General features: G+C 38.8%; 1 protein-coding gene across 1 annotated transcript; it reads left to right on the top strand.

Annotated features, from left to right (window-relative positions):
- The first annotated feature begins 590 nt into the window (after positions 1–590).
- Positions 591–19,042, top strand: LOC311088335 (uncharacterized protein). The gene is made up of 3 exons (XM_084122304.1): positions 591–682; positions 14,442–16,278; positions 18,452–19,042. Exons 2-3 carry the CDS (start codon positions 14,474–14,476, stop codon positions 18,456–18,458), a joined length of 1,812 nt encoding a protein of 603 aa, XP_083978430.1. The 5' UTR covers positions 591–682; positions 14,442–14,473; the 3' UTR covers positions 18,459–19,042.
- The last annotated feature ends 1,509 nt before the right edge of the window (positions 19,043–20,551 follow it).

Raw genomic sequence — 20,551 nt, 5'->3', positions numbered from 1 at the left:
AAATGTGGTTAAAGGCATTCAGGAGTCAATTAAATAAGTAGAAGAATGGTCATTGGATTGGGGTCTAAAGTTTTCAGTCTCAAAAACACAATATATCTTATTCACAAAAAAACAAGAGGAATGAACATTTAGATCTGAAGTTGTATGATCAAATATTGGAAATAGTACCTGTTTTTAAATATCATACATATGAAAATGTATGTCATTTGTAGTAAGTATAATATTTTCCGGGATATATTATTCAGTCATCTGAAGAATGGAGAGGATAGAATGAAGAATGAGGATATTTTAGGAAAAGGTTTAATGGACAGACAGATATATAGAGCACTAATTGCGTTTATTAATTGCGCCGGATGAAGCTCAATGAAACCTCTATTGCAGGTATGATAAATAATGATGATGTATGTGGGATGATAGGGTAGGGTTCAACAAGGAAATATAGTTAATGGTCCATTTGTGAAAGAAGGAAGAGGAAATAGTTTTAAACTTCAGACTTATCACCCAAGATTAATTTGCCATCCAGCACAGTGGGTGGCGATAATGCTCCTTTGGAGTTAATCGCCATTTAAAAAGAAGAAGAAGAAGAAGAAGAGCAATGCGGAAGTGACCGGCAAACACCGACAGCTCCAGCACTGCTGAACCCCATTCATTCACTCTCAGTGTTTACGAAGCTCGCTGGCCGGTAAGTTGAGGAAATTACTGTGTTTTTCACTTTTACACACTTCAGCCGTCCTCTCATGAATCTAGGCAGTGTTTTATGTAGCCAGCTTTAGTTAGTGTTTATTGGAAGAGAATAGTTAACTACAACTTAGTGACCAACACTTCACTAATGTTCGCTACCAGTCAGAAATGTGTAAATTAAACCCTGAGGTCATAGTTAAATAATGTGATGTTGCACTTCATAGTTTTTCTGTCAGCCCTGTTTACATACATGAGGTGGTCAGAATATTAGAAACACATCTGGATATATAAAGCAAATAAGTACAACAGCAGCACCCCCACAAATAATATAAGACCTCAATGCTAAAACCTGTAAATGTGTATAAAATGCTGAACATTAAAGAAAAGCTGAATGTATGGCTGAGCATACAGGATCATAATGCAATAAACATATAATTTGCATAATGTGTTGGTGGATGAGCAAAATGATCATCCAGCTTCTTCTTGTTGTGTAATAACAATTTGAATAACTATAGTGTTTTATATATACAAGGGTGTAACTTTGGTTTGAGAAGTGGGGGGGACACAAAACGGGGGAACATTTTTTCGATTTGAATCCCATTTCCTGCATTTACATACATTTAGGGACTATGGTGAAACAAAATAATTAATAATAATAATTTTGAAAATAATTAAGTTGATTATAATGATAAATTCTGCCAAAAAGAATAGTAGGCTACTAAACTATGTATAACAAAAATATGTCTTACTTTTTTATTGTTCAATAGGGTCCGATTGCCAAGACGTGAGAGAATCATTTTATAAAGTCAAAAATGTTCACTATTAATGTTTTGTGTGTGAATAAAATTGAAATAAAGTGAGACTCAATTTCCACTGTAATGTAGAAACAACAAATGTTTTTTCCCCTAAATTTTAAACATTTATTAGGCTTCAAAAATACAACAACTTAATTTAAGTGAACTTTAAACAATCCTCACTTAAACCCATAATAAATGTCATATTTACCCAGGGCCAGATTAACAATTTACTGTGCCCTGGGCATCAAGACTCAAGGCCCCCCACAGTTAGGGGGGTTCGGGGGCATGCTCCCCCGAGAAAATTTGGATTTCTTTGACCTACATATGTGTAATTTAGGACTTTTGAAGGCCAACAAATTATAAGAAATAGGCTATTTAAAACCTTGTCATTAGATTATTTGTCAATACCTGCTCTCTCCTCATCTTCATATTTCTTATTCTCTCAGTATTCTTATCCTGGCCTATTTCCAGACATGGGGACTTGTGACTTGGTGACTTGGACTCGAGTCGCTATTTTTATGACTTGTGACTTGACTTGACAAAACATAAAATACTTGAGACTTGACTCGGACTTGGAAGTTAAAGACTCGGGACTTGACTTGACTTGAGACACGATGACTTGAATGACTTGAGTGTTAATCACATAATTTTTTCAGTTTGAATATAAAATATATAAATTATTTTTAAAAATAAAGTTGATTACCCAGCTGGAGCGCAGGCTGAGAATAGCGTTGTCATGACTGGCACTACACTATCATCAGTCGCGCCCTCTCGTACCTTGCACACCACGCCCACTTAGATCAGATATCACATCAACATGTCAGCCGGAGGGGTAATGAGGGTCATCGCTTTCGGCTTCGAGAATTATTCACAAGATGGCAAAAGACGAACAGCGCTTTGCAAGACATGCACCATTAACATCGCGGCCAACTCTCACGCATTCACCATGAGACACACGCGACACTGACTTTTCACACGCTCTCATTCATTTTCTCACGCACAGAAAAATCGCGACACAAGAGCAGGTTACAATATAAAAAAATCTCAGCTCTCAGATTCTGTCATTTTTATTACGAAATTCGAACAATACCGTTTTGGCGCTTGTAAATGTGACGCAGATCCCTAGCGCGGCACGTGAACCGATCATCTCTAGATAGTAGCCTAAATAAACACGAATGAACAATGTTGAAAGATACAGTACAGCTGAACTTACCGAAATGTATATTCCTCATACATAATATCGACCAATTAATCAAACAAATGGGTCAATAAAACAGCTGGAGAACAATTATGTCACATAACATTTACCTCAGGAAAGCTATGATGACCATATAGGCTATAGCACGTTAGTTGGCTAGAAAAAGTATTTTGCTAAATATGTGTACTATATTACATATTTATTATATTTTTACTTATCATTAAATAAAGTTGTTATTATAATAAAAAACGCATTATATCTCGCTGTATGTTTACAGCATTAGGTGAGTTGTTTTTTTCTTAAAAAAAAAAAAGTGCCTATCTTGTGTAGCCTACCTAATATTTATCCAAATGAGTCAATATTAAGTCAGATCACAATAATTGAATTGAATTGAAATAATAAAAAAGCGTAGCTTACCAGAAATTGTACCATGTAAACATTGTAACATGTTGTCACTAAACCGAATACAATTCAGTTTAGTTACTAAAATGTTTTGACAATCACAATACACTTATTGTAAACACAGTTTACGTACAACATTAAACTTTGTTACATTTTAAACACTGTTGGCAGAAGTGAAAAATAAATAATTTTATGAAGTTACAATTTTGCTTGATTCCATGATGTATTTTACTGAACATGAGTATTTACAATGCAAATCCAAATTATTGTAATTTATTGACAGTAACTTATATCTTGTCTTTTCACTTTATTAAGATCAGATTCTGCAGGTAAAATTACAATAATAAGGTGACTTGACTTGGACTTGACTTGACCTACTACAGGACTTGATTTGACTTGACTTGACATAGCCTGTGACTTGACTTGACTTGACTTGACTTGCCCAAGAAAAAAATACTTGGGACTTACTTGAGACTTGAAGGTTAAGACTTGAGACTTACTTGAGACTTGCCAGTGGTGTAGTCTACGTGATACGCAGGTATACGCCGTATACCCACTAGAAAAGGCCAAGGATTTGCGTATACCCACTTAAAAAAGCGTGAGGATACATATCAACTTCGTTTTGTGTCAGAACTTTCACACTTTCATTCATAAATTCAACCTGTCTGTGTTTGCGAAGCGTGTCTGTGTTACTATTGCACAGTAAAGTATACTTCAGGCCTAATAATAATAATAATAATAATAATAGTTTATTAAAACACACAGAAACTTAAATGCCTACAACCCACCAAAATAAAAGTTCGGTCTAACTCAAATAAATTAGAAAGAAATTGCACAGTAAAATGTGTTTTAAAGTAACACCATTTTTTTTTTTTTTTTTTTTTGAGTGTGTGTGTGGGGGGGGGGGGGGGGGGGATTTTGGATATTACAGTATACTCACTACAAAAAACTAGACTACACCACTGAGACTTGCATATGTATGACTTGGTCCCATCTCTGCCTATTTCTTCCCCTCCTAAAGCTGAACTTTGACTGATAGTCTTTTCATTTCCGTCTGTGTCAGTGACGAAAGTAAACATTGGCTCAACTGATATTTATACGTTTTATGAATCATTTTCTTAGACAAGTTAATTTACTCAAGGCTACCTATAGCCTAAATCAGTATTGCCATTAGGAACCTTCTGCAAGCTTTGGAATTTGAAAACGTCTGTTTTAAGTAATTGTGTTATGTTAAAAATGTTAAAAGTAATTTTAAATAATAGAAATTATAGGCTACGTTTACCGCAGTTGGTGGAATTGGCAGACGTTCCCTTAAGCATCGTGCGCTGTGGAAACGCGTCAAAGCATTCTCAGGTATAATTATGCAGCATTAATGCACGAATGATTTTGAATGAATATTTTCATCATGTCGATATACAATGGTCACATAATGTTGAAACTAATCTTGCTATTGATATCTTTGTTAGACTACCGACCCTGTAGAACAAATGTCCTGCTAATATCAAACCTAAAACGAACTTTACCGCACTCAACCAGCGGGAATGCTTTTCACGAATTACGCCCCTGCGTGAACCCGCGTAGATGCACCTGCAGTAATTCGATTCTGGCGCGCTGTCGCGCTCCCTGCTCATTAGAACTTTCATTGAGCTATTTTTAGAGTGTGGACGCGACGTTCCTGGAAGCGGCAGCTCACATAGGCACAGGCTTTCTTTGTCCAGCTCCTCCGTGGCGATGACGGTGTGCGAAAAAAAAAAAAAAAAAAAATCATCATTGGAAAGTGGGGGGGACACAAACGGGATTTTGAAAAGTGGGGGGGACATGTCCCCCCTGTCCCCATAGGAAATTACGCCCGTGTATATATATATATATATATATATATATATATATATATATATAATATTTTTTTGTGTGTGTGTGTGTTCTCATTTAAAGGTACAATATGTACGATTTCTTTTGTCAGTGACGCAATATCCGCGCTATTATAAATGTTAATGTTATAAAGCTGTCACGATTCTCCAAATCCTCGATTCGATTACATTTTCGATTCTAAAGTCACAGTTCGATTCGATTCTCGATTTGTTGGATTGTAAAAAAAACTGCATCACAATAAGTGTATTGTGATTGTCACTAACATTTTAATAACTAAACTGAATTTTATTAGGTTTAGTGACAACATGTTACAATGTTTATATGATACAATTTCTGATAAGCTATGCTTTTTTATTATTTAAATTCAATTATTGTGATTTGATTTAATATTGACTCATTTGGATAAATATTAGGTAGGCTACACACAAGATAGGCGTTAACTTGTCTCAAGAAAAAAAACAACTCACCTAATGCTGTAAACATACAGAAAGCCCTATTAGCTGGTAGTAGGCTATTATTTAAGGTTAAAAATAATTAAATATAATGCATTTTTTTATTATAATAACTTTATTTAATGATATAAGTAAAAAATATAATAAATATGTAATATAGAACACATATTTAGCAAAATACTCTAGCTATAGCTATTTTTTCTTGCCAACTACGTGCTGTAGCCTATTATGGTCATTAAATGGCTTTCCTGAGGTAAATGTGACATAATTGTTCTCCAGCTATGTTACTGACCTCTTCACGCTGATGAAAAACACTGATTGATCGATATTACGTATAAGAAATATACATTTCGGTAAGTTGTACTGTATCTTTCAACCGTGTTTGTGTTCTTTTACTAATAGCTAGTCGAGATGATTGGTTCACGTGCGCTAGGGATCTGTCACGTAACATTTACGAGCGCCAAAGCGGTATTTATTGTTTGAATTTCGTAATAAAATTGACAGAATCTGAGAGCTGAGATTTTTTATATATCATAAAGTAACCTGCTCTAGTTTGTCGGTCTCCGTGTCCTCTTTGCTTCGTGTCATGCGTGTCTCACGGTGAATGCGTGAGAGAGTTGGCAGCACTTCAACACACGTGTTTTTTTTCCCCCGCTTGGCAAGCCGAGCTGACGTGACATGGGGGCGTGGCAGGACCGACGATTCCATTTTTTGATTCGATAATCGAGATTGAGCATTAATTTCGATCGATTTCGATTTAAAATCGAAATCGTGACACCCTTAATGATGAAATGTTAGAATATGATCATCATGTTATTCTTATGTTGATCTAGCTTAACTGCTAGTTTCATAAAGCAAACGAACTAACACATAGAATAACATTATAACTTTCACCACACTCAAATGCATACTGTCAAGAAGTATGTTATGATCGACAGTGTCAAATGCAGCACTGAGGTCGAGTAGTACCAGCACTGATAATTTGCCTGAATCAGTATTTAAGCGAATATCGTTTATTATCTTTATGAGCGCTGTCTCTGTGCTGTGATGTGGTCGGAAACCAGATTGAAAATTGTCAAAGTATCCATTCGCGCATAAGAATTTGTTCAGCTGATTGAAGACAACTTTTTCAATGATCTTGCCTATGAAAGGAAGATTTGAGATCGGCCTATAGTTGCTTAATATGGTCTTATCCAGATTGCTCTTTTTCAGGAGGGGCTTGACAACTGCAGTTTTCAGGGAGTTTGGAAAACTCCCAGAGAGAAGTGAGGCATTTACCACTTCTGGAAGATCTGCTTCTAAACTGTTTAACACACTTTTGAAAAATGATGTGGGAAGTGTGTCAAGAGCACAGGTTGATGTTTTAAGGTGCTGTACAGTTTCTTCCAGAATTTTGCCATCAATTTCTTTGAAGTCAGACATAGTAACTACTTTCTCAGGTGGTTTGATCTGTCTGACCCCAGGGCAACTCAAGGATGTGCTGATCACCTTTCTGATATTATTGATTTTCTCAGAGAAGAAAGAAGCAAACTCACTGCACTTGCTGTCTGAGAGCATTTCACTGGGAATCTGGCTTGGGGGGTTTGTCAGTCTCTCTACAGTAGCAAAAAGAGTGCGTGTGTTGTTTAAATTACTGTTCATAATATTTGAGAAGAAAGTCTGTCTAGCTTTGCCTAGTTCCATATTAAAAGCATGAAGGCTGTCTTTGTAGATGTTATAATGGACTACAAGTTTTGTCTTCCGCCACATGCGCTCTGCTTTTCTGCCTTGTCTTTTCATATTTTGCACTGCTGTTGAGTTTCTCCAAGGTGCTTTTTGTCTGCCACTCTTCTTCCTGACTTTCTTTTATCCAAAGCGACTTACAATTGCTATATGTGTCAGAGGTTGCACGCCTCTGGAGCAACTAGGGGTTAAGTGTCTTGCTCAGGGACATATTGGTGTCTCACAGTGGATTCGAACCCGGGTCTCTCACACCAAAGGCATGTGTCTTATTCACTGCGCCACCACCACCATCACCACATAGCAGCAACATAAACTTAAAATACGCCGTCATTTATGGTCATACAGAAAAAAGAAATATAAAAAAATAATCTGTGGTATTTCTACTTTTGTATGTGTCCACTTACAATCAAATCAAAACATTGTGCTTTTGTAAAATAAAGAAAATAAACAGGGTGTGCGTTCTGCCTATCCGTCGCGCTGAACTTTTTCTTTTTTGAGCACGTCTATAAACTGAAACAAAACTCAGCGAATACTTGTCACACATTTATGAGCCATATACCTTTATAAACATTTAAGTGTGTACTTTTAAATGATCAGATTCAAACTGAGAACAAATATTCTCTGTTTAAGTAATTTGTATAAAACCAACAAGATGTCCAGCTTCTCAAACGCTTGCTCATTATTTTTAATTTGACCACGCCCACACGCGCAAAAGAGATGCACATGCAAATCTCCACATGGAACGTGATCCCTTTAAAAACAAAACACCAAAACACTTCACAAGTCTCTGCTTTTCGTCGAGTTTGGAAGACACGCCGTGAGCTTACATTGGATTTACCTCAGAAGAAGAAGAACGCGATTTGAAGACAGGAAAGATGTAAGGTAAGAAATTCTTACTTATTGGTTTATGTTATTGTTGCATAAACTTCACATTGCAGTTGAACTGTTGTTAGATGAATATTATAATATTAAGACGTGTTTACTGTTACTGTGTTTGTCTATATCTGCTCAGCACTGCGTGTAGCCTATGCCTACAAGGCACAACAAACCTGGTGTTTGTTGGAAACATTTGTGTGTGTGTGTGTGTATTTTGTGAATTTTAAAAAGCAATTTTAACCAGAAAAATCTAAAATTTATTCCCAAAATTGTGCAGGCCTTTCTCTTGATATCAGTTTGTTCACTTTTTTTACTTTCTTTCAGGGCCCAGATGCTCCACTGAGGAGTCCTGCTGACTTCAACATTCACATGAGTCTCTGTATATCAGTGGTTCCCAATTCCAGTCCTCGTGACCCACTGCTCTGCACATTTTGTATGTCTCTCTTATCTGACACACTCAGTTCAGTTCATGGAGTCTCTCCTAATGAGCTGATGATCTGGTTCAGGTGTGTTAAATAAGGGAGACATACAAAATGTGCAGAGCAGTGGGTCACGAGGACTGGAATTGGGAACCACTGCTGTATATGATCATGGTAAAGTGAAAATCAAACACCTTGGAAATGAAAGGTATGTACAATGTTTTTAGGAATGGCACAAAGGTCTCTGTCTTTGGTTCATAGTTTTCAATAATGTGCTTTTTTTTTCATTTGTTGTGTATCTTTGGATTATGTTGTGTTGTAAATAAATCCAAACAATCTAAAAGCCATTCTTTTTTAAATCTCCTCATTCTTTGTGCAAGGTTGCCCAGAATGACAGGGCCTGATAGCTCCTAATAGGGCCGTTAGGGGAGTGTCTTTGTCTTTCTCAGGTGTGAAAGGCTTACATATTAATGACGTGATCACGCCTCCTTCGCAAAAGCTTTCTTACACAAAACACGTCTTACAGATTTTAAATCAATATAGGCCTATTGTCTTATCTGAATGAGCAGTCAGGGTGATTTTCACATAGTTTTGGAGCAAATATTCTAGGCTACGTCATACAATTTTCAAAAGTCTTGTGAAGAAATAACCAGTATGGGTTTCATGACCTTATTTCAGTGAAATTTTTTGTATTTTTGTATTTTCACAAACAAAAAATGTCACTGAAATAAGGTCATGAAACCCATAATTTGAGATAATAACATTTATGTTATTATTATTGTTGTTTTCACAAACCACGCATAAATGTTATTATCTCAAATTAGTAACTACAAACTTTTACATACATGCTGCTGATATATTATTGTAGCAGAGTTTGTGCTGAATACAGTGTAATTAGACTTTAGCCATAAAAATGTCACAAGTAACAGATATAAGCACAAATGTCAGAGCATGTCAGAACACCTCCAGGGCCAGAAAACAGCTCAGACCCTAGAGGGTTAATAACAATCGATGAAATGTTTAGACCCTTACTGATAAGTACATCTAGAGTGTGTCCGCGATTGTGTGTGGGTCAATGCTGAGTCAGATCAAAAGTTTTTTATTAACAGATATTCAAAAGACGTGTAATTCCCAAATAATATTTGCTTACATTGATAGATATCTTTAAAAAGAGCAGCTAGACCCCCACCTATCCTAACAGCTCTGCAGACACTCATAAAAGTAAAGTTCGGGGGGGCTGCTTCATTGAGGATTGTTGCACTGCAGCTGTCTTCTAGCCAGGTTTCATTTAGAAGCATAAATACAGGTCTTTTGTGGTTATGAAGTTGTTGACTAGAAGTGATTTATTTTTAAGTGAGCGAATGTTTAAAAGTGCTAACTTAACAGTCTTACTCTTTGTTCCCACAGCAATCTTAGTTTGACATGTAATAGGCACCAGATTAGTTGGGTTTGCTGTACGGCTATTGAAGGCCTTAGACTTTCTATATTGTAATAGAACAGCAATAGAGAAAGATACAGGCACACTGGGTTCCCGCTTGTTCTGTAAACATTTGAGTAAACATTTGAGAAAGTTACTGTTATAATAGCAGGGACCCAACACATATCACTGAGAGCTGGTATCAGTTGTTTTTGGTTCCCCTCGAGCAGATGGAGGAGGGTGTGGGCCCTGGCGTTGTGGCAGAGGCCGAAGAGCTCTCACAGGAGGAGGGGGAGGGCGAGCTGGGCCCGCAGGCTTTGGTGCAGGCTTTTGGTAGTTGCGGTGCCTGTCGTTTTTTGGTTGGTATCTGGGGGCTTGCAGCAAAAGAGTGGGATAGTTTGGTTCCAGCATACACCAGTTCTTCCATTTTCTGAGAGAAACACTGAAGTGGAGTTGCTGGAGAGAGAGATAACGTGTCTGGTGAAAAGGGGCTGTTGCTCTGGTCTTATCGGAGGCTGTGATATGCTGTCCTGGCTTCCCTGGCTGTTTTCCAGGAAGTCGTCTTGGGTGCTGAATCTTCAAGCAGTTCTAATATGTCTGTCTGTGGTGAGCTCTGTGGGCAGGGCTCCTTATCATTGTCCTTGTGTGATATGTCAAACGCTGTGGTCATTTATACTGTGTCCACACTGCAGAAGGATGATTGAGGGAGAAGTAGATATTGTCCTTAAGCACTCTTGAACCAAGTTTGTTTTGGTGATGGCCATCCTGTTGAAACGTTGTCTCTGACTCCAGAATAGATTGAAGTTGTCAATGCAGTTTACTCCTTTTATATTGCAGGTTTTTTGCAGCCATGTATTAAGCCCAAGCAACCATGAAAACCTGTTTGTTCCTCTTGCTGGGAGATGTCCACTGAGGAATGTTTGGACTTTCAGTCTTTTAAGTGTTTCAAAAAGTTCATAGAAATCCTTCTTAAGGAGTTCTGACTGCTCTTTATGAATATCATTCTTCCCCACATGAATGATGAGTCGATTTGCAGTCTTATGTTTCATCAGAATGTTCTGAAGTTCCCTGTTTACATCAGAAGTTGTTGCTTGTGGAAGGCAGCACGTAGTTGTGTCCCTGCCGCTAATGTTTCTGATTATGGAGTCTCCCACTATCAGAGTCCTGGGCTCGGCTGCGCTCTGAGCTGAGTGTCTGCTCGACCTTGAGCGCCAGTTAGCATCAGTGTTAGCTACTGGCCCATTCAGTCTGTGTTCGATCACATTCATCACGTTTGGGGATTCCTCATTTACATTAATTAGCACTTCAAATCTGTTCTCAAGATGTATAGGCGGTGGTAGGAGACCAGTGTTTGCAATTCTTGTCAGAGCCGAATCTGGGGTAGAGGATGCTACTGCGGCAATATGTGATGCTCGTGACAATCTGATGTTTCGAGTGACTTTGGGTCTCGCTCCCTGTTTGTGCCATCGATTTGTAAGTCGATCGGCTTGTTTCTCTACCTGTCAAGGAGCACTAGTTTTATGGGACTCACTGGCTATAAGCTGAGGCTGTCCATGACGAAGCTCTGTTGTGTGCTCCGTCTGGTTTGGTGGTCCCACAAGTAACTTTGTTTCAAGAACTGCAATCCTTTGTAAAAGTCTGTGGCAGTTAGTGCAGAAAGTAGGTTCTTGAACCAGAAGAGGCATTTTGTCTCTTGTCCTTATGAGTGTAGGCAGTTGTGTTTTCCTGTAAGCTGGTCGGGTAAAAGAATTCTGCGTTTTTGTAGTTTGAGCACTGTGCTGATTTGCTGAAGTTAAAATTAGGTGACAAAAGGAGATAAAAAAAAAAAAATAGAAGATACAATATAAAAAATAGAAGATAAAATATAAAAGCGATAGAGCAAAGCGCAGAGCAGTAAGGAAGTGCATCTGAACAGTAGCTGAGCAGGAAGTCAAAAAAAGCTTAGCGCAGTTTCGTTCCGCTTGTTGGGCAACGTTGTGGTGTCAGCACGACTGCTAACAAAATTTTGGTCGCACCAAATCGTTCGGTTTGTAATGCGTACCGTACCGAACCGAAAGCCTCGTACCGAACGGTTCAATACGAATACGTGTATCGTTACACCCCAAGCCTGGACACGATGACAACGCAGTCCTGAAGTGTCAACTAGTGTCTCTCCCCTGTGAAGGTTGATAGGTATGCGCGTTTGAATATGTGCGCAGGCGTGTAGTCCTTCACTAATCAACCCTCAACAAACTACTTGTTAGGCCTTAAAAATGTATAGTTCAGAAATTGTCACGTCTGCGTAGCCACGCAAACCGGAATTATCCCAACAACGTTTTATCTGTATAGAGGTAAAGGGACGGAGGCCTTCACAGGGGAGAGACTAGTTGACACTTCAGGACTGCGTTGTCATCATGTCCTGGCGCTGGTCCTTCATCAGATCTGGATACGGCCTGGATCCGGCGGACAGCGGTAAACCTCGGGATAAACAGAGAGACCAATATTGGTGTATACGCCATCCTTTTTATGATGTACCAAGTACATCAGGATTTATGGGAAGTGTTCCCGGTCCTTATTCATTAAAGTGAATAAGACTTAATATTTAGTTGCATATCCTTTGCTTGCAATAACTGCATCAAGCCTGTGACCCATTGACATCACCAAACTTCTGCATTCTTCTTCTGTAATGCTTTTCCAGGCTTTTACCGCAGCCTTTTTCAGTTGTTGTTTGTTTTGGGGGGTTACTCCCTTCAGTTTCTTTTTTAGCAGGTAAAATGCATGCTCTATAGCAGGGTTTCTCAGACTCGGTCCTGGGGGGGCACTGTCCTGCACAGTTTAGCTCCAACCCTGATCAAACACACCTAGCTGTGAGTTTCTAATGATCCTGAATACATTGATTAGCTTGCCCAGGTGTGTTTGATCAGGGTTGGACCTAAAATGTGCAGGACAGTGGCCCTCCAGGACTGAGTTTGAGAAACCCTGCTCTATAGGGTTTAAGTCTGGAGATTGACTTGGCCAGTCTAAAACTTTCCACTTCTTTCCCCTGATATTTAGTTGCTAATCCTTTGCTTGCAATAACTGCATCAAGCCTGCGACCCATTGACATCACCAAACTTCTGCATTCTTCTTTTGTAGTGCTTTTCCATGCTTTCACCACAGCATTTTTCAGCTGTTGTTTGTTTTGGGGGGTTACTCCCATCAATATATTTTTTAGCTGGTAAAATGCATGCTCTATAGGGTTTAAGTCTGGAGATTGACTTAGCCAGTCTAAAACTTTCCACTTCTTGCCCCTGATGAACTCCTTTGTTGTTTTGGCGCTGTGTTTTGGGTCATTATCTTGCTGCATGATGAAGGATCTCCCAGTCAGTTTGGTTGCATCTTTCTGCCCGTCCCAGAAGAAGCCATGCAAGCCCAAGCCATGACATTACCTCCACCGTGTTTCACAGATGAGCTTGTGTGTTTGGGGTCATGAGCAGATATTTTTTTTCTCCAAATTTTAGCCTTTCCATCACTTTGGTAAAGTTTAATCTTTGTCTCATCAGTCCATACAACTTTGCCCCAGAATGTTTGAGGCTTGTCTCTGTTCTTTTTGGCAAATTCCAGCCTGGCCTTCATATTCTTCTTGCTAATGAAATGTTTGCATCTTCTGGTGTAGCCTCTGTACTTTAGTTCATGAAGTCTTCTGCGAGCAGTAGATTGTGATGCCTTCACTCCTGCCCTCTGGAGGTTGTTGCTGATGTCACTAACAGTTGTTTTAGGGTCTTTCTTTACAGCTCTCACAATGTTTCTGTTGTCAACTGCTGATGTTTTCCTTGGTCTACCCTTCTGAGGTCTGATACTTAGTATACCAGAGGCTTCTTTCTTCCTCAGGACATTCCAAATGGTTGTACTGGCTATGGCCAATGTTTGTGCAATGGCTCTAATTGATTTTCCATTTTCTCTCAGCTTCATAATTGCTTGTTTTTCACTCATGGACAGCTATCTTGTTATCATGTTGGTAACACGTCTAACTATAAATGCAGTCTGCACAGGCAAAACCAAAATCTGAAACTGAGCGCAGACATTCAGTGCTATTTATTGTTTGAATAATCAATGTAATAGGACACACCAGGGCAACAAAACATACCTGCCAGTCACATGTTCCAATACTTTTGGTCACATGAGCAATGGTTGGATTCAAACAAAAGGTTACATCTTCTAAGTGATCCAGATGTAAATACATGGAAATAAAAGCTGAAATGTTGATCTCTTCCCTCATATTCATCTTTTGATGTCAAACACAAATGTTTTCAGTCCACAGAATAATGAAAGGAATTGCCACTGTTCCAATACTTTTGGAGAGGACTGTATATCTCCAGATGATAATAGGCAGATGCAAATTATCAATTCGTCACCATTCACTTGCCTTGTGACGCCACCTTTTCCACCTCTTCACAATCATGGAAAGTTTCAAGGACATATAATCAATTTATAAAAAAGCATCAAATTATCATAATATTTTATAGCAGTTGTCTACTTTCTACCATTACATCGGGGCTCACTTTCATGTCCTTTCACTTTATATTTCTCTGTTATTAATTATTTTGTTGTACTGAAAATTAAATTTAATATTTTTTTCTTTCATGTCAGACCTAAAGGAAGTGAAGGAGGAGAGTGAAGAAATGATGGAAGTGAAGGAGGAGAGTGAAGAACTGAGTGAAGTGAAGGAGGAGAGTGAAGAACTGAGTGAAGTGAAGGAGGAGAGTGAAGAACTGAGTGAAGTGAAGGAGGAGAGTGAAGAACTGAGTGAAGTGGAGGAGGAGAGTGGAGAACTGACATTTTTAAAGGAAAGAAGAGCCAAGAAATCTTTCACCTGCACTCAATGTGGAAAGAGTTTCACAAGCAAACAAAATCTTGAGATTCACATGAGGATCCACACTGGAGAGAAGCCGTTCTCATGTGATCAATGTGGGAAGAGTTTCAGTCGATCATCATACCTTAATGTTCACATGAGGATCCACAGCGGAGAGAAGCCGTTCTCATGTGATCAATGTGACAAAACATTTCTTAGGGCATCAGTCCTGAAGGCACATCTGAGAGTTCATACGAAGGAGAAGCCACATTCATGTTCTCTGTGTGGAAAGAGTTTTTCAATTCTGCTGTATTTACATATACATCAGAAAATTCACACTGGTGTGAGAGAGTACGTGTGCTTTGAGTGTGAGAAGACTTTTACTACAGCGAGCAGTTTAAAACTGCACCAGAGGATCCACACTGGAGAAAAACCTTACAAGTGTTCACACTGTGACAAGAGATTCAGTCAGCCAGTACATCTGAAAACACATGAGATGATCCACACTGGAGAAAAACCTTACAATTGTTTACACTGTGACAAGAGATTCAGTCAGCCATCAAATCTGAAAACACATGAGAGAATCCACACTGGAGAACAACCTTACAAGTGTTCACACTGCGACAAGAGATTCAGTCTGTTAGGAAATCTGAAAACACATGAGATGATTCACACTGAAGAACAACCTTACAAGTGTTCACACTGTGACAAGAGATTCAGTCATTCAGCACATCTGAAAACACATGAGATTATCCACACTGGAGAGAAACCTTACAAGTGTTCACACTGTGACAAGAGATTCAGTCAGCCATCAACTCTGAAAATACATGAGAGGATCCACACTGGAGAGAAACCTTACAAGTGTTCACACTGCGACAAGAGATTCAGTCATTCAGCACATCTGAAAACACATGAGAAGATCCACACTGGAGAGAAACCTTACAAGTGTTCACACTGTGACAAGAGATTCAGGGAGTCATCAGCTCTGAAAACACATGAGAGGATTCACACTGGAGAACAACCTTACAAGTGTTCACACTGTGACAAGAGATTCAGTCTGTCAGCAAATCTGAAAACACATGAGAGGATCCACACTGGAGAACAACCTTACAAGTGTTCACACTGTGACAAGAGATTCAGTCAGTCATCAACTCTGAAAACACATGAGATGATCCACACTGGAGAAAAACCTTACAAGTGTTCACACTGTGACAAGAGATTCAGTCAGCTATCAAATCTGAAAACACATGAGAGGATCCACACTGGAGAGAAACCTTACAAGTGTTCACACTGTGACAAGAGATTCAGTCGATCAGAAAATCTGAAAACACATGAGAAGATCCACACTGGAGAACAACCTTACAAGTGTTCACACTGTGACAAGAGATTCAGTCTGTCATCATCTCTGAAAACACATGAGAGGATCCACACTGGAGAACAACCTTACAAGTGTTCACACTGTGACAAGAGATTCAGTCAGCCATCAAATCTGAAAACACATGAGAAGATCCACACTGGAGAGAAGCCACACACGTGTGTTCAGTGTGGAAAGAGTTTCTCTATTAAAAGTCGCCTGAATCTACACATGAAGATCCATGCAGTGGAGAAACCATGTCAACACAGTCTGAGATCACGGTAAGTAGTTTATTTTCATGTGCTGAGCAACAAAGTTTCTTCTGTGTAAGTCCACACATCACCCTATAGCCAAATCTCTCCTCTCCACCTATAGCCGGTGTGTGGTGAGCACAGGACACTTTGTTGATTGATAGCTATTAACTTGTGTTCAACCAACAGGAATGTCTAATTTGTCAGTTCAGATCAATGCAATAAAACACAAATTCACTCTGACAGCAGGTGGCGCTCATGTAAAGCAGAAATACAGCACTATACAGCGCACTAGAGTGCTAGTAAATGGTCTCATTTTGCGACCTTTTTTTCCTGGCACACGGCAAACGAAAGCAGAATGAAACCACGCTACTTGTTTGAGCTGCGCAGCGCAACGAGTTTATCAGCTCAGAGCAATACTAGACAGCAGTTTACTCGTGGGCCGATCTCGATCACGCAACATTACTACACAGAGCTGGCAGATTCATGCTACTGCTAACCCGGACGTCGAGGTCACTTCAGTGATTTGGGAAAAGCATGTAAAAGTCCTGACAGAAAGCGATGCATAAGGATGTGTAACAACAAATTATTATTTTTTTCCAAAGTGTTGTGTTGACTCCTGGGGAAACCCGGTTGCTGCTGGATTTGGTGTGAGTGAGGCCAGCAGGGGGCGCTCACCCTGTGATCTGTGTGGGTCCTAACGCCCCAGTGTAGTGACTGGGACTCTATACTGTCAAAGAGCACCGTCCGTTGGATTAGACGTAAAACTGAGGTCCTGACTCTCTGTGGTCTGTAACTCCCGACCCAGAACACCCAGAACCTTGTGTGAGAACTCGTTGGAAAGGGCCCATCCTTGGCTAGCTTTGATTAAAATTTGGTGTAATTTGCCCTGGGCATTCCAGAGATAAAAGATATGCCTTTGAACGGCCATAACTCCCGGCCCCAATCGCCCAAAAACACTGCGATGGTCTCATTCAACAGGGCTCCTAATGCACTATCTATGCTCTGAGTTTCAGAATTTTTAGCTTTCTGGTTCCCGAGATATAAATGAAAAGACAAATTCCTATTCATTCATTCATTCAATCACTTCAACTGTAAGATGTAAGCTGTAATACCACTGTTTTCCACTAGACGGAACAGCAGGATTACACATGACCTTTTCATTAGCTTTTAGTATTGGGAAACAAACAAATGCTTTAAAAAGCAATCTTTTTATTATGATGTTTTTATTTTATATTTGTATACATTTTCTTTTTTTTATGATTATGAAGTTTTATATTATTGGATCACAAAGAAATGCCTAGACAATTAAATATATTTTCTCAATTACATATCCCAAAAACATTAAAAACATATTTGTGTGCGTGTGTGTAAGCATGCTTCATGGAGTTAACATGGAAACATTGATTTGCTTTATTGGTGGAAACCAAGGAGTTTAAAATTAAAGTGAGCCAATAAGTGGTCTTCTACTGCCCTCTCCTGGACATTCTACTTATCAATAAAGTCTTTTCACAGGTGCTTTTGCATTCATATTTAGACAATATAAAATGACTTGCATGAAAATCACTATTATAACTCACTTCATTTGTACTGAGCTCTGTTTCGACAATTCTGCCTCTTAATGATTAATGTGAAACCTGAAAACGGTGTAGAGGAGATTTGCAATAATAATTTTACCTATCATTTATTCCATATAATATCTATATCTACAACAAAATGTGTGTGCATGAGTGTTCAAGCATGCTTAGTTTTCGAGTTATCCCGAAAAACATGGCCGTCATCGGCCAATGAAGATTGTGCACCTATAAGACACGGTTAAGGGAGGCCGATTAGAACGAATCATGATGGGCGCTATAACTGTTGAAAAGCTTTGAAAACAATATATTTTCTATGGTACATTGCTTGTATTGGCTATAAATGCTATTTTCCATCTATTATATCAGTGGTTACATGTTTGCTAAATAAAACTTGATGTCTTTTGATGCTTTTGTGCTTATAGGCCTTAACTTCTTGAACCCCGATAAATGCTGCTTGCAGCTTTAATTATTATTATTATTATTATTATAATTGGAAGTGACTTGACAAGTTTTTTTCAGTTCATAATCAATTAGCATTCAGCTGCAACTTCTACAATTCAACATAACAATATTAAAGTTCTGAGCTTCATTTCACTAAGTTTTCTTTCTACCGCTGTGATTTTCAGGTGCTGAAGATGAACAAGATGATCAGGAGTGTCTGAGGATTGCTCTGATCGGGAAGACAGGAAATGGGAAGAGTGCAACAGGAAACAGTATTCTGGGAAGAGATGAGTTTGTCAGTGAATTAAGACTAGATTCAGTCACGACAGTTCGTGAAAAGAGAGTTGGTGAAGTTGATGGTCGATCAGTAACTGTTGTTGATACTCCAGGTCTCTTTGACACGACATTGACGAATGATCAAGCAGTAAAATAAATATGGAAATGTATTTCCATGTTGTCTCCTGGACCTCATGTGTTCATCATTTTGTTGAGTTTGGGAAGATTTACAGGAGAGGAGATGGACACAGTAGATCTGATAAAGAAGATCTTTATGATTGATTTGCCTTGACTGATTTTTTGTCATAATTGTCTTTAATTCTGTTTTTGTCAAAATGTATATATATATTTTTCCTCCAGTTCCTGGTTAGAGAGGAAGCTCAGGGAAGTTCTTTTCTGTTTATTATTTTAGGGCTTACTCTCTCCTGAAGATTTATTCCCATCTTTTGTTAAGCCTTTTTGATATATGAAGGAAATAAATACTTTTACTTTTCCTTAAAGTTGTGTTATGTTTTCACTCTGAGACTGAGGCTGAAGTGTGTTCTGCACATATTTCTACATCTCTACGTTATCATACTTTCTTTTCCTTTGTTACCTCTCCTCCGACCCCTAGACTGGGAGGGGAACGCGTCACGGATCGCTCTGAGACTTTAGTAAGATCCAAGCGCAGCTTCATTGGAAAATCCAGAATCGTAGTCATATGCCAGACAAAGGGTCAAAACACTTGCAAACAATCCACAATAAAAACACAAGAGACAAGGGAGAGCGCTCAGATGTGCAGTGTGACAACTACAAAACCTTGATGAGAAATGACAGAGAGAACATGGTTTAAATAGGCTGAGACAAACAATAATGACAAACAGGTGAAAGCAATAATTCATGATGAGTCCGGGCAAAGGATTATGGGTACTGAAGTTCATGGCTGAGTGGCAAAGGTCAGAGGAGGAGTGCCCTCTAGTGGTCGACCTGGGCACACCAGCTGGTGACTGAGACAGAACACAAGATTAAAGGTGCGCTATGTAAGAATTTTGCAGTAAAATATCCAAAAACCATTAGGCCATTGTTATATATTTTGTTTATTTGATTACTTACAATATCCCAAATGTTTCCAACTATTTGAAAACCGTGAGAAAATTGCGATTATAACCAAGGACGTGTGAGGGAGTCGCCAGTCAATGGTGTCAAACCGTGTTACCCTCGGTTTAGCGCTCGTACTGCCAGTGCCGGCCCGTGGGGTTGTGGGGCCCTAGGCAAGATCATGAAGATTGGCCCCACCGGAGTAAAAAACTGTCATTACACTGTTATGAAGGATGAGAATATTTAAGTTTATAAATGTGAATTAAGTGTAGCATTCAACATGCATATGAATAAATATTTACATGAAACTCAAACTGTTCGTGGATGATGGAGCTCTGTGGCTCAGAGGTAGGAATGTAGAGTATATTAATAAATATACTAGTAATATTAATAAATATTAAATTGTAGCATGCCCCCCGAACAAGGATGAGACTTTTACTGATGGTTTAATCCTTTATAAACTTTACTCCTTTCACCATATCACCAACGTAAGAGCGGAAATGTATACAAATGATATAACTGATCAGCTACATTGTTCACATTCACATGGTCTTAAGTGTCGAAGTGTATTATTTGTAATTATATATAGTGTAGTATTTGGAATGACAAGCTGCTATATGCTATAAACTGCGCTAGCTTGGGAGCGCGCATTCAAAAAGAAAACAAAAGCGCGCAGCTCAAGACCGGAAGTCAGCCACCTCAACACAAAATTTTTAAAATATTAGACAGTCGCTTTTTCTGTAACAAACTTAATGTTATTGACATAAATAAATCGCTGTTCGCGGATGGAGCTCTGTGGCTTAGAGGTAGGAATGCAGAGGATATTAATAAATATACTAGTATTAATATTAATAGATATATAAGTAATGAATATTCAGAGGAAAGAAGTGAGTTAATTGAAGAATTTCAGATGAAAGGTAATCAACAATTAA

This window comes from Abramis brama (assembly GCF_963993115.1).
Source record: "Abramis brama genome assembly, chromosome: 1".
In the NCBI taxonomy this organism is placed as follows: domain Eukaryota; kingdom Metazoa; phylum Chordata; class Actinopteri; order Cypriniformes; family Leuciscidae; genus Abramis; species Abramis brama.
This window is presented reverse-complemented; position numbering and strand designations above follow the sequence as displayed.

What these genes read in the sequence shown, in the direction of transcription:
- LOC311088335 (XM_084122304.1), top strand. Translation starts at nt 14,474, where the DNA reads ATGATGGAAGTGAAGGAGGAGAGTGAAGAACTGAGTGAAGTGAAGGAG.